We start from the raw sequence: 24280 nt of genomic DNA on the forward strand, positions 1-24280 counted from the left end.
GCAGCACTAGGAGATATTGATATTATGCTCTGGTTAAAATATACACAAAGCGCGTTCTTTGTTAAGCAATTTACGAGCATCTTTAAGAACACCTAGGGCTACTCGAGATAAACACACAAAAAAAGAGTTAATGACGAAAAGCCAACAGTTGAATACCTCCTGAATTCACCGTTTATGCTACTATGAAATGCCTTTTCCCTAGGATAATGGTGTATTTTTCATTTCCTATGGAGTTGTTGTAAAGATGTAGGTAACAAACTGTAATTATAGATTGAAAGTATCCTTGATCGATGTACAGCAGTTAATCGAAATACTAAAATGTTCTCTGTAGCTTGACAACCATTCTCTTTCATTGACTTGAATGGCAGACAAAAGAGAGAGATGTTTTTACTCTTTTTTTGGCATCTGATGAATTGAATGAATGACGTTGAAGACTGATGGGAGAATGATAGAATAAAAAAAATAAAAAAAATACTATGATGTGTAAAGCAGGCATTTTGTCAGTAGAGGGTAGTGTATAACCAAGAAAAAGCATGCACTGGAACAAGCAGACACATAAACACTTTCACATTCATGAAAGAAGTGTTCAGTAGTTATCAAGTGTTTTAGTACAACTTCTTGGCATTATGATGAAGTATATTAAAAAAAGAAGAATGTGGCTCACCATGAAAACAAAAAATGTAAATCAAAAAGCAACATACCTAACTTTCAGACAGAAAGAATGGCCTTTAAACATTCTGTGTTTTAAAACTCAAGTCTGAAGCTTCCCTGAGACAGCAGTTGGTGAAGTCAATCATTGCAAGCAGAGATAGGGGGAGGAGTTTGCAGGTTATATAAGGTCCAGGTGTGGACATATCATTCACTATGTTTGCAATTAAGCTTTTACTGCTCTCCAGTAAGTTGTTTTGAAATGATTTAGTTTGTTTTTCGGTTATTATTCGTGTACAATGCATTGTTATTCATTCTTGTATGTCTTACTTTCTAACAGTATTAAGTTTGTTTATGGCTGTAAATTCTGAAGACGCATGTTGATGTACCTTTAAGTTTGATAAAGTACTCGCCTTAGAGAAGATTTATGAAGAGATTCTGAAATGAAAGAAAAGTTGAGAGATACAGAGGTAGTTTATTTAAAAGTGCTTTATAAATAAATAAAGATGCTGATCTCCCCTTTTTGTTTGAGCAGGCAGGCATGTTGTTTATGATGTGTCCCATAGCTGTCTCTGGAAATGAATCTCAGTGCAGAGTGATAAACTGCATCAAAAGGTTTTAAAGTAGTAGTGGCTGCACGTCCATTAAAACTTCCCCATAATCAATTACAGAAAGGAAAACTGCTTCAATATTTCTTGTCCTAGTGCAGGAAAGGAAGCGAGGGTTATTTCTAAAAAGAAAGCATTGTTGTTGTCTTAGTTTAGCGAAGAGATTTTCAATGTGTGTTGTTAAATTAAGTTTTTCATCTATCCAGATACCACAATATTTATAATATTGCACTGTCTTTCATAATGTATTTTTACCAGATTGAATTGTAACATTGCCTTGCATTTGAAAAATCTTCCATTCAGAATTTGCACAATTCAGGACCAGTTTCAACTTGTGCAGATTATTTTGTGAGAGGTTAAATGCTTGCTGCAGATTTAGAGTTGCATCATGAATGGTATTTGAAGATTTCTTAAGTACAGTATCATCTGCATAAAGATGGGATGACCCTGATGAAGGCCACGAGCCGAAACGCGTCAGTCTAAATTGTTAATAAAGTTGATCTTCTTACTATAAGTGTTGCTGGAGCATTTTGACCTCTTCTAAAGATGGAGATCCCACATGTGTAATGAAGTGGTAATCTCATTAATATAAATGGTGAACAACTCTGGTCCAAGCACTGAACCTTGAGGAACTCCCTTTGTAATGTTTGCGAAAAGAGGACTTGAGGACAGAAATGGTGCTGTGCTTTGACCTGAACTCAGACTGAAATGGAGTAAGTATGGAGTGTGTTAATAAAAAATATTTTACATGTACATTAACAAGTGACTCAAGTACTTTTATCATGACATGATATTTTTTTTTAATTTGATAACTGTTATTCAAATCAGGGTTGCAACCACCTTTATGTAGAGGAAGAAAAAGGCTGTCTTCCAAGCTAAATGAATGATGCTGGAAACTAATGCTAACATTAAATATTTAATGTATGTATTCACTGATAAGCTGTGTAGAGAGTTTGAAAGCAAAGGGCTTGTGTCGCAGATGGGCTAGCAGTTAGGTCGGGCCCCATGTACGTAGGTTATAGTCCTCAAAGCAGGTGGCCTGGGTGCAAGTTTGACTTGTGGCTTCTTTCCTGCATGCCATTCTCCACTCTCTCCTGAATTCCTAGTCTATCCACTGTCTTATCAAATAAAAAAGGCAAAAATCCCCAAAATAAATCCTAAATCTTAAGGCAAAAGGGTTGAAGATTGTCTTCAGGTGTTTGACTAATGTAGGGGTCATGAAAAAATGACCTGATCATTAACATTTTTCTGATTTCTTGTTACCACCATACACAACTTAGTTTTACTTTGTTCTATGGCATTACCTTCTGATGACTGCGTAGTGGAAGAGTTGGTGGCCAGTGGTGAATGAATATTATTACACGGGCAATTCATTGTAAACAGTTTACCTGTTAAAGATAGCAGAAAGAAATGTTCCACCAGAAAACAGTTCCAATGCATGTAGAGCATAAGAGCAGCAAAAAGACAAGAGCTACCACTTTTTCCACAAGGGTTACTAAAATCTACACAAATCAAAGTTCCTCACAGGAATTCATCTGGCAGAGAGGAAGTATAAAGGATCACAAAAGAATAGAACCCAGGATGGCACCTTGGGGAACACCACAAGACAGACTGTCACTGATTGTGATGGTCCGAAGTAACAGATGCAACAATGATGAGATCCAATACTACAAACCAATTATTATAGTATTGCCATTCATGGGAAAGAACTAGTAATTCAAGCAAGGAGCAAAACACACCAAGGTAAGGTTGCTGGGCTGACCATTCTGCCTTCCATATTTTTGAAGATAAATTTTGTTAGATTTGGAACAATAAGGTCCACCAAGGAAACTATGGGTAAAATAAAATTCCGGCAACTTTCACAAAAGCCACAATTCCATTATTAACATCTGGCAAACGAAAAAGGTAAACAAACACACATGAGGTGAGGTGATTACAGCTGATCCATTGCATAACAAAATGCAATGTTTCAAAATACAGGAGGTTTGGGGTTATGGTAGTTGAAGGGTGCAAGAGCTTCTGTTCATTTGCCCTACTGTGCCTTGACACCAAGCTTGTGCCATTAGGAGCTGATATCCTGGGTCACATAATTTTGCCATAAGTCCACCGTGCACACTTTACAGAATGCATGGCAACTCTCCAGTTGACTCGCAGTTATAAACTGTAATTATTCAGTCTTATTCAGACTTCTTCAATATGCAGGCTTTTTTGTGTGGAACTCTGTCCTGTCCTGACATTTTAAGCTATCTTGCTCCATCATCCAGATTTAATCATACCTTTCCGCTTGCACAAAGTGCAGCAGTGCACATGCCCTTTGAATGAGGTCGTGGCTTACCAAGGTGTGGGGACAGAGGGGTTGAAATTTTGTGTAGTTGTGGATTGATTGTGTGTATCTGGGTTCAAAGACTATCTGGCAAATTTGGTACCTTAGTTCTAGGGCCAAGAAACCACCGGAGTTTCCTGTAAGAAATAACAAAATGGAAGGGGGCTGGGATATGGCCTTGAAATATGGTATTGGTTGGTTGACAATTGCAGAAAACCCTCTTGACACAAATTTAAGGCAACAGCAATATCATAAAGTGCAGGGCACCTCTTATTAAGAAAGTATTTTATCCTTCAACCTCTCCCTGTGTATATCCTGTCAGTTTAAATGTCCTTGGCAAGGCATGGAATTATACATAATTGGTGTTGTTTATTGGATGTCTTAACTGCACCTTTTAAACCCTATCCTCACATGGCCGAAATTGCTTTGAAATTGTCGTAGTTTGACAAGAACTGGAAGCCTCACAGCTACCATCTGTCACTGTCCTTTAGCAGTGTCATCACATGGAAGAAAGGCAGCCTCTATAAACACACTTCTTTAAGGAAGCTTAAAAGGTAAATACCAGATTGCTGTTGGCATGAGTGACTTCAACAGGTGTACTGCCACAAATTTACAATTGAGTTGGAAAACATTGTATATTTCTTGAGGTCTCTATTGCTACAACAGTATTTCACTTCAGTTAATGTGGCTTAATGCTAATGAACTTCTGATCTCTTCCACCAAAGCTGTAGTGTGCCACATTAGAGACTCGATGAGTTGATTATTGATCTATATTAACCCAAAACAAAGTGAATATATATATTTAATAAACCTTCATTGTGACAATCAATGAAATAAATAAATGAATAATGTTTGTATTTGTTGCAGTAATAATTCCCTCTACTCAGCTGCTGTTGGTTGTATGGTATTGTAAGCATATGTTAGTCACACAAGGACAAATGGGGCATGGATTTTGTGCTTGGTCAGGGGTGAATTGGAGTGACATGACAAAGATGACACATTGTATCCATAAAGTATTTATTTTTGTCTTTCTGTCTATAAAGGGTCCAATAGATAAGCCATAAAGAGAAACTACTGAAGTAGAGTATAATTATTGGATGCTACACCTACATGCACAACAGGAGGTTAGCCTGCCTTGCCTGAAATAAATATTCCTTTTATGAAAGGTCATAAGAGTATATCTTACAAGAAAGAGATAATACTGGGGGTCACCCACTGACAAAAACACATCAATAAATCTGAAAGCTCCTTAGACAGTCATTTTCTACTGATAATGTCTGCGGTAGATATCGGGTCTTCCATCTATGTGGATTGTACCTCAGACAGTGTGTTTTGACTCTCTGATTACTGTAATGAAAAGCGTATATTCCAGGTCATGCAGAGCAATCTTTAAAGATACAACAGCAGTTATAGATTCTCGTCATTGCATTAGGGCTTTGTTCTGTTTTCCCTATTAGTGTTTCCTCTGTTTGGATAAAGTTAGGCAATGCATGGATTGTAGTCTGAATGACAGATTTCTCATTTGTAATATTGAAATAATCATTAGGATGGATCATTAAGTGCTTTTAAAGAGACCCTGACCTTTTTGCTACAGGAGGAAGGAAATGTACATGTTGTTGTTGCATGCATTCTCAAACTTTGATGATTGGTAAAGTATAAGTGCAACAATAGAATGATTTGTTAGGAGGTGAATTCTCAAAAATATTCTAAATCTAGTAATTGGTTATTTTGCCAAATTGGCTAAATTACTGAGCCATGTGAGAAACTGTCTAACCATGGCAGACATGGACACAATAAATTAGTGTGGGTGTTTTGTGCCTTTTTTGTAGAGAGAGGAAAAGAGTCAGAAACCAGGGAGAGAGAGTTGGGAATGACATGCAGGAAAGGAACCACAGGTTGGTTTCAAACCTGGGCCGCCTACTTGGAGGACTACAGCCTCCATACATGGAGTGCACTCACTAACCAATGCGCCACCGGCACCCCAGTATGATTAACATTTTTAAAGCAAAATAGATAAAGAAAAAGGACACAGAGGGACATCTTAATGTCTTAATTTAAGTAATCATACTTTAATTGACAGTACAAAACAAAAATCATACAGTCAGGAACACCACAAGGCACAGTACAGCAGCACGGGCGTACAATTTGGGACATAATTAACCCTTTAGTGTGTTACATGTACCACTAGGTGAATACAAGCCATTGCTGACCAGTTTGAAATGTTTGATGGTTTCTGATTAAACAGAAAGACTTCATGAGAAGAAGGTTCATGTGAATTTTCCATGTAATTCTCATCAAGATCGTTACGACTAATGTATATATCTACCACACAGTAACAAAACAATAATCCATATATTTATATATATAATCTTGTTGGTCTTGTTATTCAGTATCATACAGTACAATACGATACGAGCCCCTCTACATTACATGAACTTTTACGCATAAATAATTGGAATGACTTCATATATTACATTACACACTGTTCATTTCCAGTTCATAAAAAGCAGCTTTTTAAACAGTCATGAAACTCTGAATAAGATTCTGTAAACAGTAAAATTAAAGCTTTATGCTTTCTGATAACGTGACAGTCATAGCTTTCAAATCACCAACTGAATCTTTGTGCAGACATAAATGTGTATTGGCACTACCCTGTTGTAACGGGGAAGACAGAAACTGCCAAAAAAAGAAAAAAAATTAATAAATCCAGAATTTAAAATGAATGTAGAATAAAATGTGATATCGAATTAAATTCCTTGCTACCTACTTCATGTTTTAGCTTCTGCAATTTATTCAACTTTTTTTTTTAAATATACTGTCATGATTTGGTCTTTTTTGAGTTTTGTTTTTCAGTGTTTGGTGTTTCTTCTTGTTCTGGTGTGTTTTGTTCGTTCTTGAGTTCTGTGTGTTTAGTGTTTCATGATTTGGTTTGTAGTTGTTCTCTGTGTTTCTTGTATTCCTGCCTGTGTGTTTCCCAGTGTGATTGCCCTGATTGTCCTCACCTGTGTCTTGTTAGTCTCACCTGTGTTTGATTACCCCTGTGTCTATTTAGTCTCTGTGTTTCTGCCCTCCTGTGTCAGTTCATTGTATGTGTTTGTGGTTTGTGGTATGTCAGTTAGTCGTCAGTTTGCTAGTGTCTCTTGTGCTTCGTCGTGGCTCCTTGTTTTTTCGTGTTTTGGAATTTTGATCTTTATTTTAAATAACTCCTTTCTGTTAGATCTGCATCTGGGTCCTCCTCTTCGTTTTCACGATTCTGTGACAGAGTCGAACAAAACACACCAGAACAAGAAGAAACACCAAACACTGAAAAACAAAACTCAAAAAAGACCAAATCATGACATATACTATTAATTTTTTGCATTATTTCTGAGTATTGTTACACATAATACATATAATAATATAATGTAATGTTACTTATTTTTTTGTATTCATGATTTTTGCAATGTATCCCCCAATTTATAATGTATTTATTTACGTATGATTTTGTCTATTTCTACCTTTACACATTCTTTTATATATGTCTTATTTAAAATGCTTTTGTTCTAGTTGAATGTTATTTAGTGGGGTCAACTTTTACCTTTTGGTAATTGGGTTGTCTAAAAGTACTTCCCAAAAAATCTACTTTGCCCATGCCAATTTTATTATACTTAACTATCTGAACTTAACTAAACTTTTGTAAATAGCTGTAGATGACCTCACAACTTTAACAGTAAAATTTTGCTATGGCCTTAGAAGCTGTTTGGTCCCAGCTGCTGAGCCCAGTATTTTGCCATCTCACTAAGGATCTGTTTACACGATAACAATTTCAGCTGAAAACAGTAACCTGTTGTTGTTGTTGTCCGTTCTTTTACAACAAGGTCTATGGCTTACTTTGTTAGAAAATCAAAATCAAAATATAAATTTATTTAATATTCTATCATCAAAATAATCCCCTGTTTTCTCTATATATTACTTCTGGTGCGATTCATTGCATACTAGTTTATTTTTTATTAAGTTGTTAATGTCTTTTTTCATATTTTAACTTATGATGTTTTGGCAGCTTCTGGCCTCCGTTTTCTGGCATGATGAAGTTAACAATCAATTGGTCTTTTGAAAGAAATTCCCTTGGCAATGTATTCTTAGGTGAGAAAGGAATAGAAGATATTTTACGAGTTATTTTTCTTCTTTGGTTGATTGGATCAGCAGTGTGGTAGATAATGTCAGTCTTAGGTGTCACTGATTATTATTTGGATGTTAAAATGATTAAAACTCTAGTTTTCATATGTTGATAGTGCTTAGGTGCAGTTGTTTCCATCTTTTTAATTCGGATTACAGACAAGTCTAGTTCAAGAACTTTTTTAGAATCTGCTCTACCATGTGGTGGACTTTGAACAAATTAACTTTTGATCACTCTTTAACTGCACTACTGGGAAGATGTTAATGCAAATGCAAGCTGGAACATGTTAAGAGGAAGCCCATCAATTCTAATGATTTGTTTTGACATAGTTTTGTGATTGTGTAATTATTACTCCTTCTGTTAGATTGTTTCAATGTAAACTAAAGTTTGAGTCTTCAGCTCAAAGTTTGCCTTACTCGGTGAGTCATAACAGTCTTAAAGAAGAGCAAGTCAATTGGTAAACACTACAAATAACATACAGACATGGACTGGGATCCATAAAAACCAGCAGCAGTCATCAAATGTTTGACCTTTGAGTAAAAGGAGAGAAGAGTGAAGATCCTACAAGACAAATACTACAGCGATTTACTGCTTTAAGATGATTGGCTGATGAAAAACTGAAAAAAAAAAATCCAGCATTTTATAAATAACTCTTCCTGATGCTGCGTGTAACTCAATATATTCAAACCATGTACACTTACAAAATGCTAAATCTCTATATTGTTCACTGTGTCTCAATGAAATAACATGCAGCTTTCAGTTTTATTTTATTTTGTGTTACTTTGCACTTGACACAATGTAAAGTGATAAAATTGGTCCTCTCGTTTTACTGCCTACTTCTAAAGAATTTGCGCAATTGTAGGACATTTCCAAAATTGTAACTAGTGCAGATTAATAATCTTTAATCTTGCACGGTATTCCTTAAACTAGTTTCATATTCCTGGAAGAAGTTGTCTGAAGACTGAATTTGCAGTTTCATTAAATCCCATTCACCTGTGTTGGCGGTGGAGAGGGTCGATGCACAGCTTCACACATCCACTGTTAAAATTAAAGAACACTACAATTTATGTTTTTTTTTTGTTTTGTCGGCACTTATACACCTCTTCAACCACCTCCACCAACATAGAGATCATCTTCTTATCTCTTCAGACCTTTGCTGCGCACACACTCATCCACCCAATGCCCATACTCTCATTCTCTTTCTCTCTTTCACTCTACTCTTGTATTTTTCAGACCACCAACCAGTGACGCAGCTGTGGGGAAAAGGGACATGCTTGTGAGATAAATCATAGCCTGGGAAATCAACAAATAAGAGATTATTCAAAAAAAAAAACAATAATCCAGCACTCACTGTGAACTGCCGAACCTCCCCACTATCAACCAAATGATGCTCTGTTTCTGGGGTGATAGCATATGCCAGTCTCTGTTTCAGGAGACAGTGAGAGGAGCAATGTTCACATGAGAAGTTAGAAATCTTTCATTAAGAGTTCAAGGTGGCATAAGACAAAGCCAAGTTAAGATGGAAGATGAATATTTATGGTGGAAAATGCACTTACGTCGCAAAACTTTCCAGGCAGTGTGCAGAGTTTGTAGATGGCATAGAGAGGCACCATGGCCATTGAGGACATGGCCACGCACCATCCCGCCACATTAGCCCATGGGGGGAACACATAGGAGCTGTAGCTTAGGGGGTTGTAGGTGGCAAAGCTCACCACCACCATAAACTGGAAGAAAATGATTGGAGTGAAAAAGACTTGAGGAACCATCAGTTTTATCTTCAATTCAAATCCAGTGGTTAAACGTATATTTTAGACACAAGAGTGTAAGAGGTTATAAAAGGAAGGGTTTCTGTTTATGAATCAATAAAACCCTACACTTTATGTATTAAATATTTCTGGATATGTTAAGCCATGTGTTTGAGATAACCTTAAATCACACCTCTAAACCTCCCAGGGAAATATTAAGCAAACACAAAAGCATCAACTGGCACACAAGAGTCAGACTGATTTCGGAATTCTGAATCTTAACAAAAATCATCCGCTCATCAGTTTAATGATCTTTGCAATGCATCTCATTTCATACTGGACATATATGTTTGCATGTTCTTACGGTAAGAGGAATAAATTGGATTCCTCTTTTGAGTAAGGTAAGAATATTATCCTACACAAAAGAGGCCTGTAGGAACACTTGTGGACAAACTGGCAATAAGGATATGTAGAACTGGATCTTTTCAACTTTTGCCCACTAGATAACCATAAACTGTTGAACTTTTGGAAGCAGCATATTGTGGTAAAAGTCAACATTTCTGTGTGTTTTAAACATGGATTTGGTAGGACTCCTATGAATAATGAGTCTGAGCATTGCCTCACCAAAAGGAAGCAGGGGCTGACAAACTTCCAGCAAAGCCTCCAGTACCACCCAGGTCGCTGGCCAATCATCTCCTCGATGTCATCGCTGAATCTGTCCACCCCTGGTACAAGTGGAAGTTGTTCATTCAACCTCCAAATCATCTCCAAACACACAGTTAAACACAGCTCATGCTATTATTATTTTAAAAATATATAGTACTGCTCTTTAGATTCACATCAGGTGTGGTGTACAGTCCTTGTTCTGCAAATATCAGGTATTAGAAACATTATCAAGGTATTAATATTGTCTGTGTGGTTCCTTAAGTAAGAGAATTTAGTAACCACAGACTGATTTGTGGTAACTAAAAGCAATCTAGAGAGCTAACTGTGATAGAAGCTTTCCCTCCCCATTACTTGCTTTTCCTCATAAATCTTGCTGTACAATTTTTTCACATGCCTTTCTACCTGGGAGGCATCTGTCTCTCTGCAGAGGGGTATATCCAGTCTGACGAGCAGGTTTCCAGCACAGCTTCATGTACTTTGTAGTGGATATCAGAAGAAAAGACCACAGTGGGCAGGGGTCAAGGGTTTCTGTCAGCAGTTATGAGGATGGGAAAAAAGGCCTGCTCAAGCCTTAGGCTTGATTTATCTGGTTTGCCAAGGTCGAGACCCACCAAAGTGGGGCAATGTGCTGACCCCACTGCCTGAGGCCCGGTTAGTATTTAGCCCTTTATGGATCCTCTAACAGTCAGGTTAAGTAGACATGATACAAGAAACTCAATACAGAAGTTCAGGTCAAGTATTTTCCCTGATCTTAAGACTGATTGTATAATAATTTCCTCCAGATGGTGTTTCAAAAGACACGCGATGAAAAGTCTGTTCCCGAGTCAGCGTGCTGTGCAATAGGTGAAAATACATGAATAAGCAGTTTGTGACTAAGTTTGTTTCATACGAATCACATTAAAAGATTTGGTGTGTTTTAAAAACCTTAACCCAAATTAAGAAGAAACATCGACAACAATAAGACAAAAAGTTTTGTTGAGATGATTTTAAAACTGCGTTAAACTGAGTTCTTGTAGTGTTTGGACATCTGGAGATAGAAATTGACTTCGTTGTCGCCTCCTCTTGCCACCCACAACAATCTTCAACCTAGCTATTAGACAGCTGACTCCTGTCAATGACACATGGGAAGAGCTTGTTCCCTAGCAGCAATTTACTTTATGTGGTGCCTGAGCACTGCTGGCTGAACACAGTGGCTGTATATCCTTGTACCTTCACAATACATGCGCAGAGATGAAGAGGCAAAAACCATTATCGGGGATAGACCCACTGGCTGCAGTATCCTGACATCTAATGGATATATGTGCATCTGAGTCACAGCTCCCCAATGCCAACAGATTTCTCATCAAAGCCTTAATATAGCATCAGCTTTGCTGACCATGAAAATATGAATCATCTGTTTCTATTTCCTCTTTTCACCTGTCGATCCGTCTCACCGTAAAACCATGCGATGCCGATAGCTTCAATAAGCACTCCAAAGAGAATTGATGTTCCTGCAGCATAATATTCCAGCAGGGTGAACACGTACATTCCACCCTGGAGAGATATAATGAATTTATTGTTATTGTGTTATTCTATAATGTTCAGAAAGTGTGTTACACCAAAAGAAAATAGAAGAGAACAAAACATGTCTAAAGATGTATATTAAAGTACCCATGAAACAGAAATTCAAGAGTATCCAGCTGTTATGCTGTGACATATTTCCAGATCGAAGGGGATATAACCAATCACAAAATAGAAGGCGGGACATAACAATGGGATGAACTTGATTGGATCATTAGCTTCGACAAAGCTTTTTAATTGGTTGGAAAATTAGTAAATGCTCCTGAGTGCAGGAAGAGTCAAATACTTAATAATGGCAGATAAATGAACATTTGACATAGTAACGCTGGATTAAAACTGGGAAATTGTACTTTTCCAAACAAACAAGATCAATAAGTTACAAATGACGACATAGAATGCTACTTACATTTGTCACACAGAAGAGTGATATGAGGAAGGTGCTGACAACAATGAAGAGGGTGAACAGCTCTCTGTGTTTGTGGAGACATTTAAACTCGTCACACAGCCCTGTGATCACCGATTCCATCCCACCCATCTGCACAACAAGACGCAAGAGTTAGAATGAAACACAAAGTCATTGACTTTAGTGTAATGTTTGGTCCACTTCATTTGCCAGATGGATGTCTGAAAAAATCTGCTGCTTATTATTCTATGAAAGTAGATGTGTTACTGTGTGGGTATGGGTGCAAACTCACAGCACTGTCAATGCCCAGAGTCAACAGCATGATGAAGAAAATAACCGCCCATATGGATGAACCAGGGAGGGTTGCAATTGCTTCTGGATAAATAACAAACACCAAACCAGCACCTAAAGTCAAGAAAAAACAAAGTGATAGACAGCACAAAAAGAATGAGGTAGTGACTTAAAAAGCCTTTAATTTTTTTGTTGAGCTAGTCATATTGTCAAAGAGTTTAGTTACTCTTGTGCTGAAAAAAACAAATGTATGCGACTATGTGACATGTGAGGAGAACCAGCAATTGACGGTCTGGCTCATAACTAAATACACAAATGAAAAAACAGAAATGCAATATGATTTGTTTTCTGTAAAGGTTCTGGAGGAAATGTGAGGTCTTCCTGAAACAAAAAGTGTCTTCTGTTTTTTTTTAAGATTTTAAGATTTTAAGATTAAGATTTATTTTTGGTATTTTTGTGCCTTTAATGGAGAGATAGGACAGTGGATAGAGTTGGAAATCAGGGAGAGAGAGAGAGAGAGAGAGTTGGGAATGACATGCGGGAAAGGAGCCACAGGCTGGATTCGAGCCTGGGCCGCCTGCTTGGAAGACTGTAGCCTCCATACACGGGGCGTGCACACTAACCACTGCGCCACCAGCGCCCCAAAAGTGTGTTATGTTTTAACTTACTTCCTAACTTTAAGTAAATAATTTGGCAGTGCCGAGGGTGGGAGTTGAACTCACGCAACCTACTGAACAACAACCTCTGTACATGGGGCGTGAGTGATGGAATCACCAGGCCATCTAGTACTCAAATACAGACAAATACTGAAAGCTTACCATCGATGGCAACTTTGTCCAAGGCCACGTTGTGCTTGTGGGACATGTACCCCAAGAAGGAGAAGACCACAAAGCCGGAGAAGAAACTGGTCAAAGAGTTGATTGAGCTGGTAATGATGGCGTCTCTATCAATACAACAAAAAAGGAAACAACAACCAAGAATGACAAGGTTAAAGAAAATCAACAGTTCATCAATTGTTTATCATCCGTCACACGATCTGTATCAACATTATTGACCAGCCAATTGACCAACCTGTCAACTAAGGAGTTCGGCAGGGGCGGGCCAAGGCTTTCGCCTCTCGGGCTAGATGTGAAAAGAATGCTAACTCGCCCTATAATGATTTTGGTAGCACCATAGTTTAGAGAGCCTTAATAGATTTTATAGATTAGTCAGGTGGTCAATGCTTCTCTGTGGTGAGACTAGTTCACATCAGAACTATCACATCAGACTAGATTTAAAAAAGGAGATTTACATATTTTTTAAAATCCTCATTCATTTGTTAATTTTCATATTTAAAATACATTTAAAATCATCGTTGTTAGACTAGCAGTTCAACGCTGCTCGCTGCCTTCAATGCGACATATTGCACAGCCTGACTTCATGTTTTTCTCTCGTCTTAAATAGTGCAAAAGGGAGTTTTTTTTAAACAGGAATGTTCGAGAAAATTATCTTTGTACAGTGAACTGCTGACAGTTGACACTATACAAATAAAAACTGATTGATTGATTGATAGATTGATAGTTCCATCTCACAATTGCAAAAACAATTAAATGCAGAAAATTAACAAATGAATGAGTTAGTGTTTGAGAAGAAGAGAACCTTGGTGTTTGAAAGAATACATTAGCGGAATAAAGGGGAATAAATTATCACATACACGCACGATATCATACAGATTCTTTACAACCGACACATCAAAGTCAGACATTTTTTGACATAATGCTGAATTATGTAGTTTAAGCATTTTTGTTATGTTCAAAGAAGAATCCTCAAGGTGGGCGATGTCACTTAATCAGAAATGTTCAAAAAGGAAAAAAAAGGGGGATGAAAGCCTCTGGCAGGGTGCGGTTGATTTCAAAGAGCACAACAGTTTTGATTGGTCTTACGGCTGACAGTTGCACAGCAAGGTGTACAAGACATAGCAGTTTCAAGGAGATTCAAAGGTTATTGTAATTCAACTGCTTATGTTGTGTGCCTGCGTTTGTATCAGTGTGTGTGTGTGTGTGTGTGTGTGTGTGTGGGGGGGGGGGGAAGCTACTCCCAGTCCTGTCGCCATCTTTAAATCTCCTTCTGCCTCTCCCTGTGTGTCGTTACCTGTAGCAGTTGTTGCTGAATTTGTTGTAGCTGGAAAAGGCAATTAGCACACCAAACCCCACTCCCAGAGAGAAACAGATCTGTGTTGCTGCCTCAATCCAGACCTGAGGAGCGACAGAACAAGCACACTTGTGTGAAGCGGCAAACAAAAGGCACAGGAGAGGAAAAAAGCCATTATTAGGGATAATTGCAGGAAACTCATTCAACAGCAGTAGATGAAAGACGCTAGTGAATACGGGGGGTAATTTTGCAAATTACTGCTCCATGCATCTACCTAATCTAATTCTCTGATTGCTGCCGTGCATCTCTCTATCCCTCTCCCTCTCGCGTTCTATCTCATTCTCCATAACTGCGTCCTTTAGTCCTGCATGCTTACTTATTGAGCTCCTCAGTGTCTATTCAGGTAAATAAGATATAGTTTGATTTGAAAGCAGGTTTCACAGAGAGGGACATATTACAACAGTTGAACACAAACTAAATGTCCTGTTGAAATGCCACTCAACAGTACTTAACATTGAAATATTTGGATTATTTTTTCCCACAGGGTCAAAGATAAGAAAAGAAATGTGGGTGTTGCAGCAACACAAAACAAATACAAGTCAACAGCATCCAACTTCAGGAGACTGGTGGTTATTCTTTTCTCAGATTATATGCATTAACTCATTTGTTGTGACGTTTACAGGAAACGTTGCTCATCAGGGCTTTTGTAACTCAATTCTAAAAGAATAATAAAAATATAAATTATAAAGTTGTTTGATGTGTGGTGTGTACAATAATTTGTTTTGCTGTGTGTCACTAGAGCATATGTTTGATATCCCTATCCTTCCAATTCTCAAAATTTTAGTTAAATTCTGCTCAATCTCTTTATACAGGGTGTTTTTACGATGTAACTGTTTTGCAGTCTTGGCAATAAAAAAAAAAAATGCAGGACTGCAGAATTTCACTCACATGCTTAGAGCTGTGGGTTTCAAATGCAGCTCTAGTGTTCATGCGTTCTAGAAAACATTGCAAGACAAACCATGCGCTTCTGTGGATACTGACTTTTAGTTGTCTTTTTAAATTTGTTGCTGTTGTTACTGGTATTGCACAAGCACAGGCAATGATAAAACTTACCATGTACCATTATCCACTGATTAAGTCTAGCTTAAGGCTTGAGAATGATAGTTGACCAAATATGTTGTAAGAAACTAGTCAAGACCTTAAAGCACCTCCACTCTGATAAAAAAACAACATAAAACTAAAAATGTCAAGCCTCTCTTTTACTTTCTTCCTCTCTTGTACCTCCTCTGCACGCTCAGCTTGATACCCTCTCTCATCACACACTCACCTTGGCGTCACAGAGTCTCAAGAAGTCCACAGAGAGGTAGGCTTTAATGCCATCGATGGCTCCAGGCAGAGTGACTCCCCGGAGCAGCAGCACAGTCAGGACCACATAGGGCATAGTGGCTGTGATCCATACAACCTGAAACGGCCGCACAAGGTACACACACATGCAGATACACACAAACGGATTAACCACACAGATACAGATACCCAATATACAGAGAGGAAGCTTAACAAATATACATGCATTTACAAAAATCTATATTATACACAAACTGTTATCTTGAAGTAAGCAGCATAATCTTATACCATATTTCCTCAAACGTAATACTTAACTTCAAAGATTCTCACGAAAAGAAACTACAGGAATTGCAGTATTATTTTGCTTTTCACATTCGGAAATGAAGCTACTTAGTCACTTCCTACCTTTCCAGAGGTCTTGACCCCCTTCCAGAGACTGAAGTAGAGCAGAACAATCACTACAGCCAGACATGCAGTCAATTGCCAACGCGGACGGCCCAGATCGTCAATACCGTTACTGTCCTGGATGTGAAGCACACCTCGTCTAAAGGAAAGGAATATTCTGGTCAGAACTGTGATCACAGCAAAGGGACTGTTAACAGTGGCATAATGTCTTGTATTTGGCACCTCACCTAGAGAAGACCTTACTTAATAGAGGCATAGAGTGAAGGGAAAGTTCCAGAAAATTGTAAGCACTATCCCAAGCTCCAAAAATCTAGCCTAAAACATAATCTTCTGATTGCCTTTGCTGTTGATAAAGCTAATCCCACAAGTAGAAGATTGCCTAACACTGTAAGTACCATAGCTACAGATATTTCAGTATATATATATATATATATATATATATAAAGATATATGAGATAAATGATAAATGATGCCATGTCTTTCTCTTCCTAATGTTATTGTAAAGAGGTTGAAATATAGTTAAAAATTCTTACTTTCTAAACCCTTATATACAGTATATAACTGAAATACATGACACATCTGATGTCTTTAAAACACAAACAAGAGTTCAGGGTGGATTCTTTGACCCCATGTGGTGTCTGAAAAGGCAGTTTACCTAGAAAACTATTGAAGTTATTCTTTATGTCCAGCAATGGCAAGCAAGTACACGGCATGTCCTAAACTTGAACCAAGATTCGGTTCTGAGGAGAAGCACTTAGAGACCAGGCTAGAGGCAAAGGTTCACTGATGACCTGGCAGCACCTTTCTTATCCCTGATGTGCCACTGGCGCTTTCAGGGTGTATATGGCTCTGAGAATGACAATCCAAATACAGAGAGTACTGCAACCTTCATAAACATCATTATTATTCACTCCAACAGTTGAACTGCATTAATAGATTTTGGTCTTGAGCTTAATGGTTTGACAACAACACCTGTCTTTGTTGGAAGCGAAGTACCTGGGCTTCATCTATGTCAGTGGACATGTAAGATGCCTGAGGAAATCTGGCAACAGAAGAGGTTCTGACATCTGTTGCAATTGCTGCAAAATGTTACTTTAGCTTAAGTTAAAATGCACTCATATAATGTATCAAATAACAATTATCTGCAAAGATATTGATGCTAAATGGAATGATCACACCTTGAGTCAGATGGTTTCATGCACAGCCAAACAGATGAGTCAAATTGTCTGCAGGTGGTTCTATGTAAATAGCACACTGCCTATTCAGCTGTGTGGTTGACATGTCTCAACTGTCACAACACACCATACATGTTTGAAAAAGGAGACACCTGTTCAGCTTCACAGGAAAGTGTGCTACATGAGCTAAATGCAGCCAAACTCTGATGTGAACAACAAATCTACTGCTATTATTTGATATGGATACATTGCGTCATTTTCACTTTTGAAATTCCTTTTTCTTGAAAAGTGTGGTTGGTATGTATGCAGCTCAGAGAAATCTTAGCTAAGCCAAAGCAAGAAACACTTGTGAGCAGGTGTACATATCAAATATGTTTTCCTTTGACTTGAGATGTTTGGAAATTTCCACATTTACTGTTGGCTTAAAGACTTTAAATGTGACAAAATACAATCTAACATGAACACATTAGCCAAAAAGTAGTGTCACTGCAATATTGCAGTTTAAAGCCATCGAAAACAGATAAAATAATCAGTAAAATGACTACACTGATAATAATATAATTAAATACAGTTTGACTTAGCTTCAATATTTAACCATGGAAGTCTGACTTCTACATACCCAAGTATGTTAACAATCCTACTAGGGCTTTAAACTGACTATACATCTATGGCATTGATTAAACGTTTGGTGACAAATAAATGGCAGAGCAGTGCTTCCGGCTGACTTACTCAAAGAACTCCTGCGCAGGGGTGGCCTTGTAAATGTCACTGACTGAGCCGTTCTCAGCCCATTCGGAGCAGTTTGGACTGTTCCAGGTGTTGTTGCAGTGGACCCAAGGTAGCTCGCCAGTGAAAGACGAGAAAAGGTAGAACATCGCCCAGGAGATGATGACGTTATAGTAAAAACCAACGTAGAGGGAAATGAGGATCACTGTGAAGCCTACACCTGTTGATGAGAGACAATGGTTGATGTTTATAGACATTCAAAGACAGAAAAGGGGGGCACCGCAGTTGAATCAAACATCCCATTACGCCATCACTGATTTAAGTATTTTCAAACCGCACCAGAGCACCAGGCTTCTACTTGGGCTGCAGCACAATGAGAGGTGAATTTAACCCGTTGCACGTGCATTAAGAATCAAATGTTATCTTTTCTCACTTACTTATATGCCTCAAAAGTCATGAAATCATTTTGTATTAGGATTATGAGTGGCTTGACCAAGCTGACGCATCACTGAGAAAAGCAATGGACCCAAAATGATCCTTGAAGAAAGCATTTGGGTGGAAGGGAAGACAGAAGACAGAAGGGATTTCAGCAACAGCAGAAACGTTTATAGGAGTATAATAACTAAAGAGTTGACTCTTTGAAACCAACCCAGGATTTCAAGATTCTGCAGAATGATGGAATGATTCCACAGTGTCAAAAGCTGCACTCAAGTCCAGCAGGAATAAAACAAGAGAACGTAGGCATCAGTGTACTGTATGGTGAGATTCCACCACCAGAATACCAAACCTCTCATAAAGTTTGAGCACAGAACCCTTTGAAAGCATTACAACTCTTATAGATCTCTTGCCTCTTTATTATCAACCCATCTGCCCTTTCTGTAAATCTGAAACCCTGACCACTCTTCTAAGGTTGAATTTAAGTGTTAACCTTTGCAGAGGCATGACCACAATTGAGCCTTATTGATCCCTTTGTAATGTGGATGTGATATTTGTACGGGCAGCGATGCCTTTTGTTAGCGCCACATGCGGCCATGTTATCTCTCCATCTCTCCCTTTCCCTGTCATTTTCTTTGAGTGCATTGATCCTTAGAGGAAACCAGCTTGTTGATCAGAATAATTACTGTCAATATGTGCATGTGTATGTGTGTATTTGAATAATTACAGTTATCCCCCCACTGAGAGACAGGGAGAGAGTGAAGCGTGTGATTAGCACGTCAACCTACCCAGTGTGGTCCCTAACAGACGGCTAATGTGCACACACAGGAGGCTAACACTTTGAGACACACACCATAGAAACACATGAAGGAGCACATACACAATGTGAACCACCTTCAGACGAGCAAGGACATGATGCAACCGAAGACGGCGGTATGTCATCAAATCCTGAAGCAACAGATGGTCTGATCGGAATAATGGTACTAGAGGTTATATTTCTGTCGCAGCTTTCAATCGCAGACGTGGATTTAAGTGAAACTATAACCTGGAAATTCTTCGACAAATTGATATAAATTTGACTAACATAGCAACTGTGTGAAAGGCATGACAAGTTAAACCAAACAAAGTGTTTTTGTGTTGGGAAACTATAATGTTCCAATGTTTGCTTCTCAATTAGTTTGGATGTCATCTTCCGAAACTGCGCTTTGTTTATCGATGTGTTGAAAAGTACCCCTGAAGAGTGTCAGCCGGTGTTCCACGGCACTGTTTGACAGAAGAATTTGGACAATCAGGACAGGAGTCTAAAAGCCCAATTTTCATTTGCTTTCCATCTGAGTGCCAGCACAACCTGATGTTGTGCGGAGGATAAATAACGCCTGTCGCTTCTCAGAGCAGAGACAAGAGGACAAAAGAGACTGGCATGTGGACAGACAGGCATGTGGGCAGACAAGTAGACAGAGAGACATGTACATATTAAAGGAAGTTTACTATCAGAAAGATAGACAGGCACGTAGGCAGATGGACAAAGGGACAGAATGAAACTCATGCTGCCACGGCATGACAGATTGATATTTTTGTGCAAACCTTCCTTTGAAACAGGCAGGTGTCAAAATAAGGTATTTGCACGAGTACATCCTTTAGTATGGGCAGTTGTCTATCTGTATATCAACATGTGTGGCATAGAGAGTGTCATGTCCTACCTTTAAATATAGGGCAGATTTTCCAGACCCCTGCTGCCCCTTCCCTGTTATACTGTCCCAGAGCCAGCTCCATGTAGAAGAGAGGCATGCCAGCTATCACCATGAAGAACAAGTATGGCACCAGGAACGCACCTGCACACACAGACACAGGTTAAATTCAAAAATAATATAGTCATATGATTCAAAAGAAAATGAAAAGTTTTCATCATATATCGATTAAAAAGTCAGTTTTTTTTATGAAGTGAAATTGTGTTCACTTTTTTGAGCCTAATTAATGCAAACCTAACTTATAACAAATGAGTGACTGAGTAAAGGACGGCATTCCTTGTCATTCAACTGGCACCTCATCCTTGATTTTATTTTTTTTCTTGACACATCAGGCAAATAATTACATGCCATGGTTGAAGGCAAAAGCCCACAGAGGCGAGATGCCAAGCAGAGGGATGTCAGCTGTCAACGGTCAACAGTTCATCACAGACGTTAAAACTTTAAAAGGTACTTTTTTTCTTTACAGGGTGGCTTTTAAAAGCTATGCAAAGTTCATTGAGGAATAGGAACCTCAAACCAACACATGATACAAGTATAGGCGGAAAACATGTGTGACTAACAACACTCACATGAATGGTTTTGGTTGGGTTGATCTTGGTGGGGTAAGATACTGCCAACTTACTACAAAGTTCCTCGTTTGGTTTTTTTTATCTGCTACATTTGATCTCTACTCTCTTTGGTAAGTGATCAAATAAAAGCATTAATCCTGCAAATCATGGCGAAACAAAAATTTTTTAATTTAGGGTTCCGTAAATTACAGCGCTAATACTATTTTATGTCAATACAGGTACGAAAACATACTGGATTCAGTGACACATGACAAGCCTTGACTATGGCTAGTATCATTGACAGCTCTGAAACATAATGAAAGCTCTATGTTAAATAGCCATAATTAGTGGCAGTGATTGTTGGTGCTAATCTATTCGGTGCAGCTGTGGTGGTTTTTCCCCTATTTTGATCTCTGTGAAGAGCTAAAAAAATCTCAAACAACAACCCGGGGAATACAAAGCTGTAACACACCAAATACAGCACAAATGCACACACATTATACCAATCACATCTGCATACATGTGCAAAATAACCCATGCATGCAAATGTATGCATGCATAATATACAGCGTCCATTAATTCAAATTTGATCTCACCTTTTCCTCTCCTATAAGTAATTTACTGTGATTCGCTGCAACTTTTTTCTTTTAACACAACCATGCACAGAAACTGCAAAGTCAAGTCTTTATATCTGTCCTGCACTTGTCTCAGAGGAAGATCTTCTTTACTCACTTACTGTAAACCCCACTTTCCCCCTCTCTCTATCCCTCTCTCACTATTGCTTTCTTCACTCTCTTATTCCATTCTTTGTCATTTCTTCTTCGTCTCTTACACGTTTTTCTAACCAATTCCCAGTTTGAGACTCCTATAGACAAAGACTGACATGTGCTCCCTCACCTCCTCCATTCTTGTAGCAGAGGTATGGGAATCTCCAGACATTGGCCAGGTCTACAGCAAAACCGATCACAGACAGGAGGAAGTCAATTTTCTTCCCCCAGGTCTCCCGTTCTTCCTCCCCACTGGGTTCCGTCTGAGTGGGAGTGGGAGCCACCAAGGTGGTCGAGGTGAACTGAACCCCATTCTGCTCCTTCACCAAGATCAGCTCCACCTAAAGGGTTAGAAGTTGTAGGGTTATTACATAATCAGGTGCAATAGGTTTTTCAATCATAATAAGGTAAATTACAGTTAAAATGTTGTGATTAGATTAGAATATTAACCACATAAACTCACCCTGTTTACCATGTTTTTAAAATCTTGCACACATAGGTAGATGTAACAAAAGGCGGCTAAGGTGTAATACAAGTAAAGTGCCTAGATCACCATAACAAGCATGTAGAGTATATTTGTTTTAATTACTGAGCACAAGGACATTTTTTTTCAGTTCCCAAAGTGTTAACCTCATATCATCTTCTCTCTCACTTACCACACTTGCAAGCCAGTACAATTAACTTTATTCCTTTTATGCTTAAAGCATCAGTCTTTATGTTTTTCTTCATTATTTAGTTCACTGTGTATACTTATAAGATATTTTAGTTTTCAGAAAATTGGCAGCTCTTTTTGTCAGCCAAGCTCTTTGGGTATAAATTGAGTTGGACAGACCAGAGAGAAATGCATTTCATTAACAGCCTTGCACCATGCAGTGATGCAATTAGGTTTTCAACATAAAAAATGAATGGCATATAATTAACCCAACTACAATTGTGTCAGAACTGCACTGACCTCTTTGGGGCCCATGGTGTTGGAGGTGGGTTTTTCTGGGGCTACAACTGAAGACATCAGGCCGACAGGGACTTTTCTCTGTAAGCATGAAGCGGTGCACAGCCTTCTGGAGCCAAATGCCAGCGGTTGTGGGAGAGGAGGGAGGTTAGGCGCCGCTGAAGAGTGCTGAGTTCAAATAAATCATAAAATGACACTTGCGCCGTACCTTTTTGGGGAAACTGTTATGTAAATGTAAAAATAACCAGACTTTTTGGGGTACAACACAAAGAAAGAAAAAACATTCCATAAAAAGACAACGTATTAGAAACTTAAGAGTATAAAATACTGCTAATAAAAGTCACATTTGTAAGGGTTGTATCACACAGTTGGTTGACATGTTACGTTGTTATATTGATATGCCAAAAACAGCAAAAGGAGGGTGGAGAAAAGGGACCCTGAGTAATGGGATCCAGGCTGAGGAAAACCAGGGGGGGTGGGGAGCAGGTCTAAATGGCCATCACAGCATGCTCATTTCATTTCACACTTGTTGATCGCCATTTTGCTCACAGATTTGGCCCAGTGTCTACCAACCCTCTCTTACCACAACAAGCTGTTCGGATAACCTAAATCACATTTTTGGTTTGAGAAGTCTTTACTTAAACTGTGTTTGGCAGAAACTGTAGCAAATGAAGAAATAAGATGAAGGCCCAGATTATTTCTTCATAATAATAAATGATCTAAAGATTTATCTTCAAGTTCAGCAAATTAAAATATTCCCTTTTTTTCTTTTGAATTAGTCTTTAATTTGTTTTGACCTGAATATCAATCTGCTCTTCTATGGACCTTGTGGGAAATTTGCAAAATTTAAAACAACACAATCTCACCAGCTCATAATATCAGCATTTAACGTTTAAAAAAAATGCTTATATGTTGCCAAATTTCACAATGTATTTGGAATAATTCCAAACACCACAAGACAAAAAACAACATTAAAGGTTAAACCAATATGCTGTTTAAGAACATATCAGAACAATCTGGAAAACTGTATCAAATTTTAACAGAGAAAAGACATTTTTCTGAACAAAATACTCACTTTTTGGGAACGCCGGGTGAAATCTCCTCCAGTTATCACTTTGGACAATTTAATTCCAGTTGTGATGATGTTCTTCAGAGCTTTGCAAATTTTTGCTGAGCATGTTTATGCAGAATGTCCTTAAGAAGTTAGTCAGACCGAGATTTGAGCAAAAATGTTAAGAGATACAGAAAGGATAAAAAGATTAAGAGATGCAGGTGAGGTCAAAAGAAAAAGATGACAGGATCTGGTAAAGTGTGATGAGTTATAGCTGGCTCTCCCACCCTCTTAGGCTCCAGGCTCCCAGAGTACCCTGTGGTCTGGTATAGAGATCTGTCCGCGATACCACTCTTGTATGAAAAACAATCAACAGCACCCCCCATCACCGTCACTCTCCTCCCTCCCTCCCTCCCAATCCAAGCTTCATCTGTTCCTCCTCCTCTCTCCCATCATTGCATTTTATCTCACCTGTTTTCCTGATTCTCTTGATTAAACAAATAATTGAATTATGTCAACCTAAAAACAGATACAATGAGATTGCTTACCAGTATAATATTTTTAAATGTTCTGTCATCCCCTTCAGCAGCAATGTATGTTGT

At 38.4% G+C, this 24280-nt stretch overlaps 1 protein-coding gene across 1 annotated transcript; it reads right to left on the reverse strand.

The window, feature by feature from the left end:
* Nucleotides 1–8063: 8063 nt before the first annotated feature.
* Nucleotides 8064–23349, reverse strand: slc6a3 (solute carrier family 6 member 3). Its single transcript, XM_061050991.1, has 15 exons — nt 22631–23349; nt 21809–22019; nt 20316–20447; nt 18184–18400; nt 16280–16418; nt 15858–15992; nt 14531–14634; nt 13219–13343; nt 12402–12514; nt 12113–12241; nt 11580–11679; nt 10105–10205; nt 9292–9459; nt 9087–9158; nt 8064–8988 (listed from the first exon to the last, which is right to left on the reverse strand). The coding sequence occupies exons 1-15, from the start codon at nt 22685–22687 to the stop codon at nt 8965–8967; spliced, it is 1827 nt and encodes a 608-aa protein (XP_060906974.1). The 5' UTR covers nt 22688–23349; the 3' UTR covers nt 8064–8964.
* Nucleotides 23350–24280: the final 931 nt, after the last annotated feature.

This window comes from Labrus mixtus, chromosome 11, assembly GCF_963584025.1.
Source record: "Labrus mixtus chromosome 11, fLabMix1.1, whole genome shotgun sequence".
NCBI lineage: Eukaryota > Metazoa > Chordata > Actinopteri > Labriformes > Labridae > Labrus > Labrus mixtus.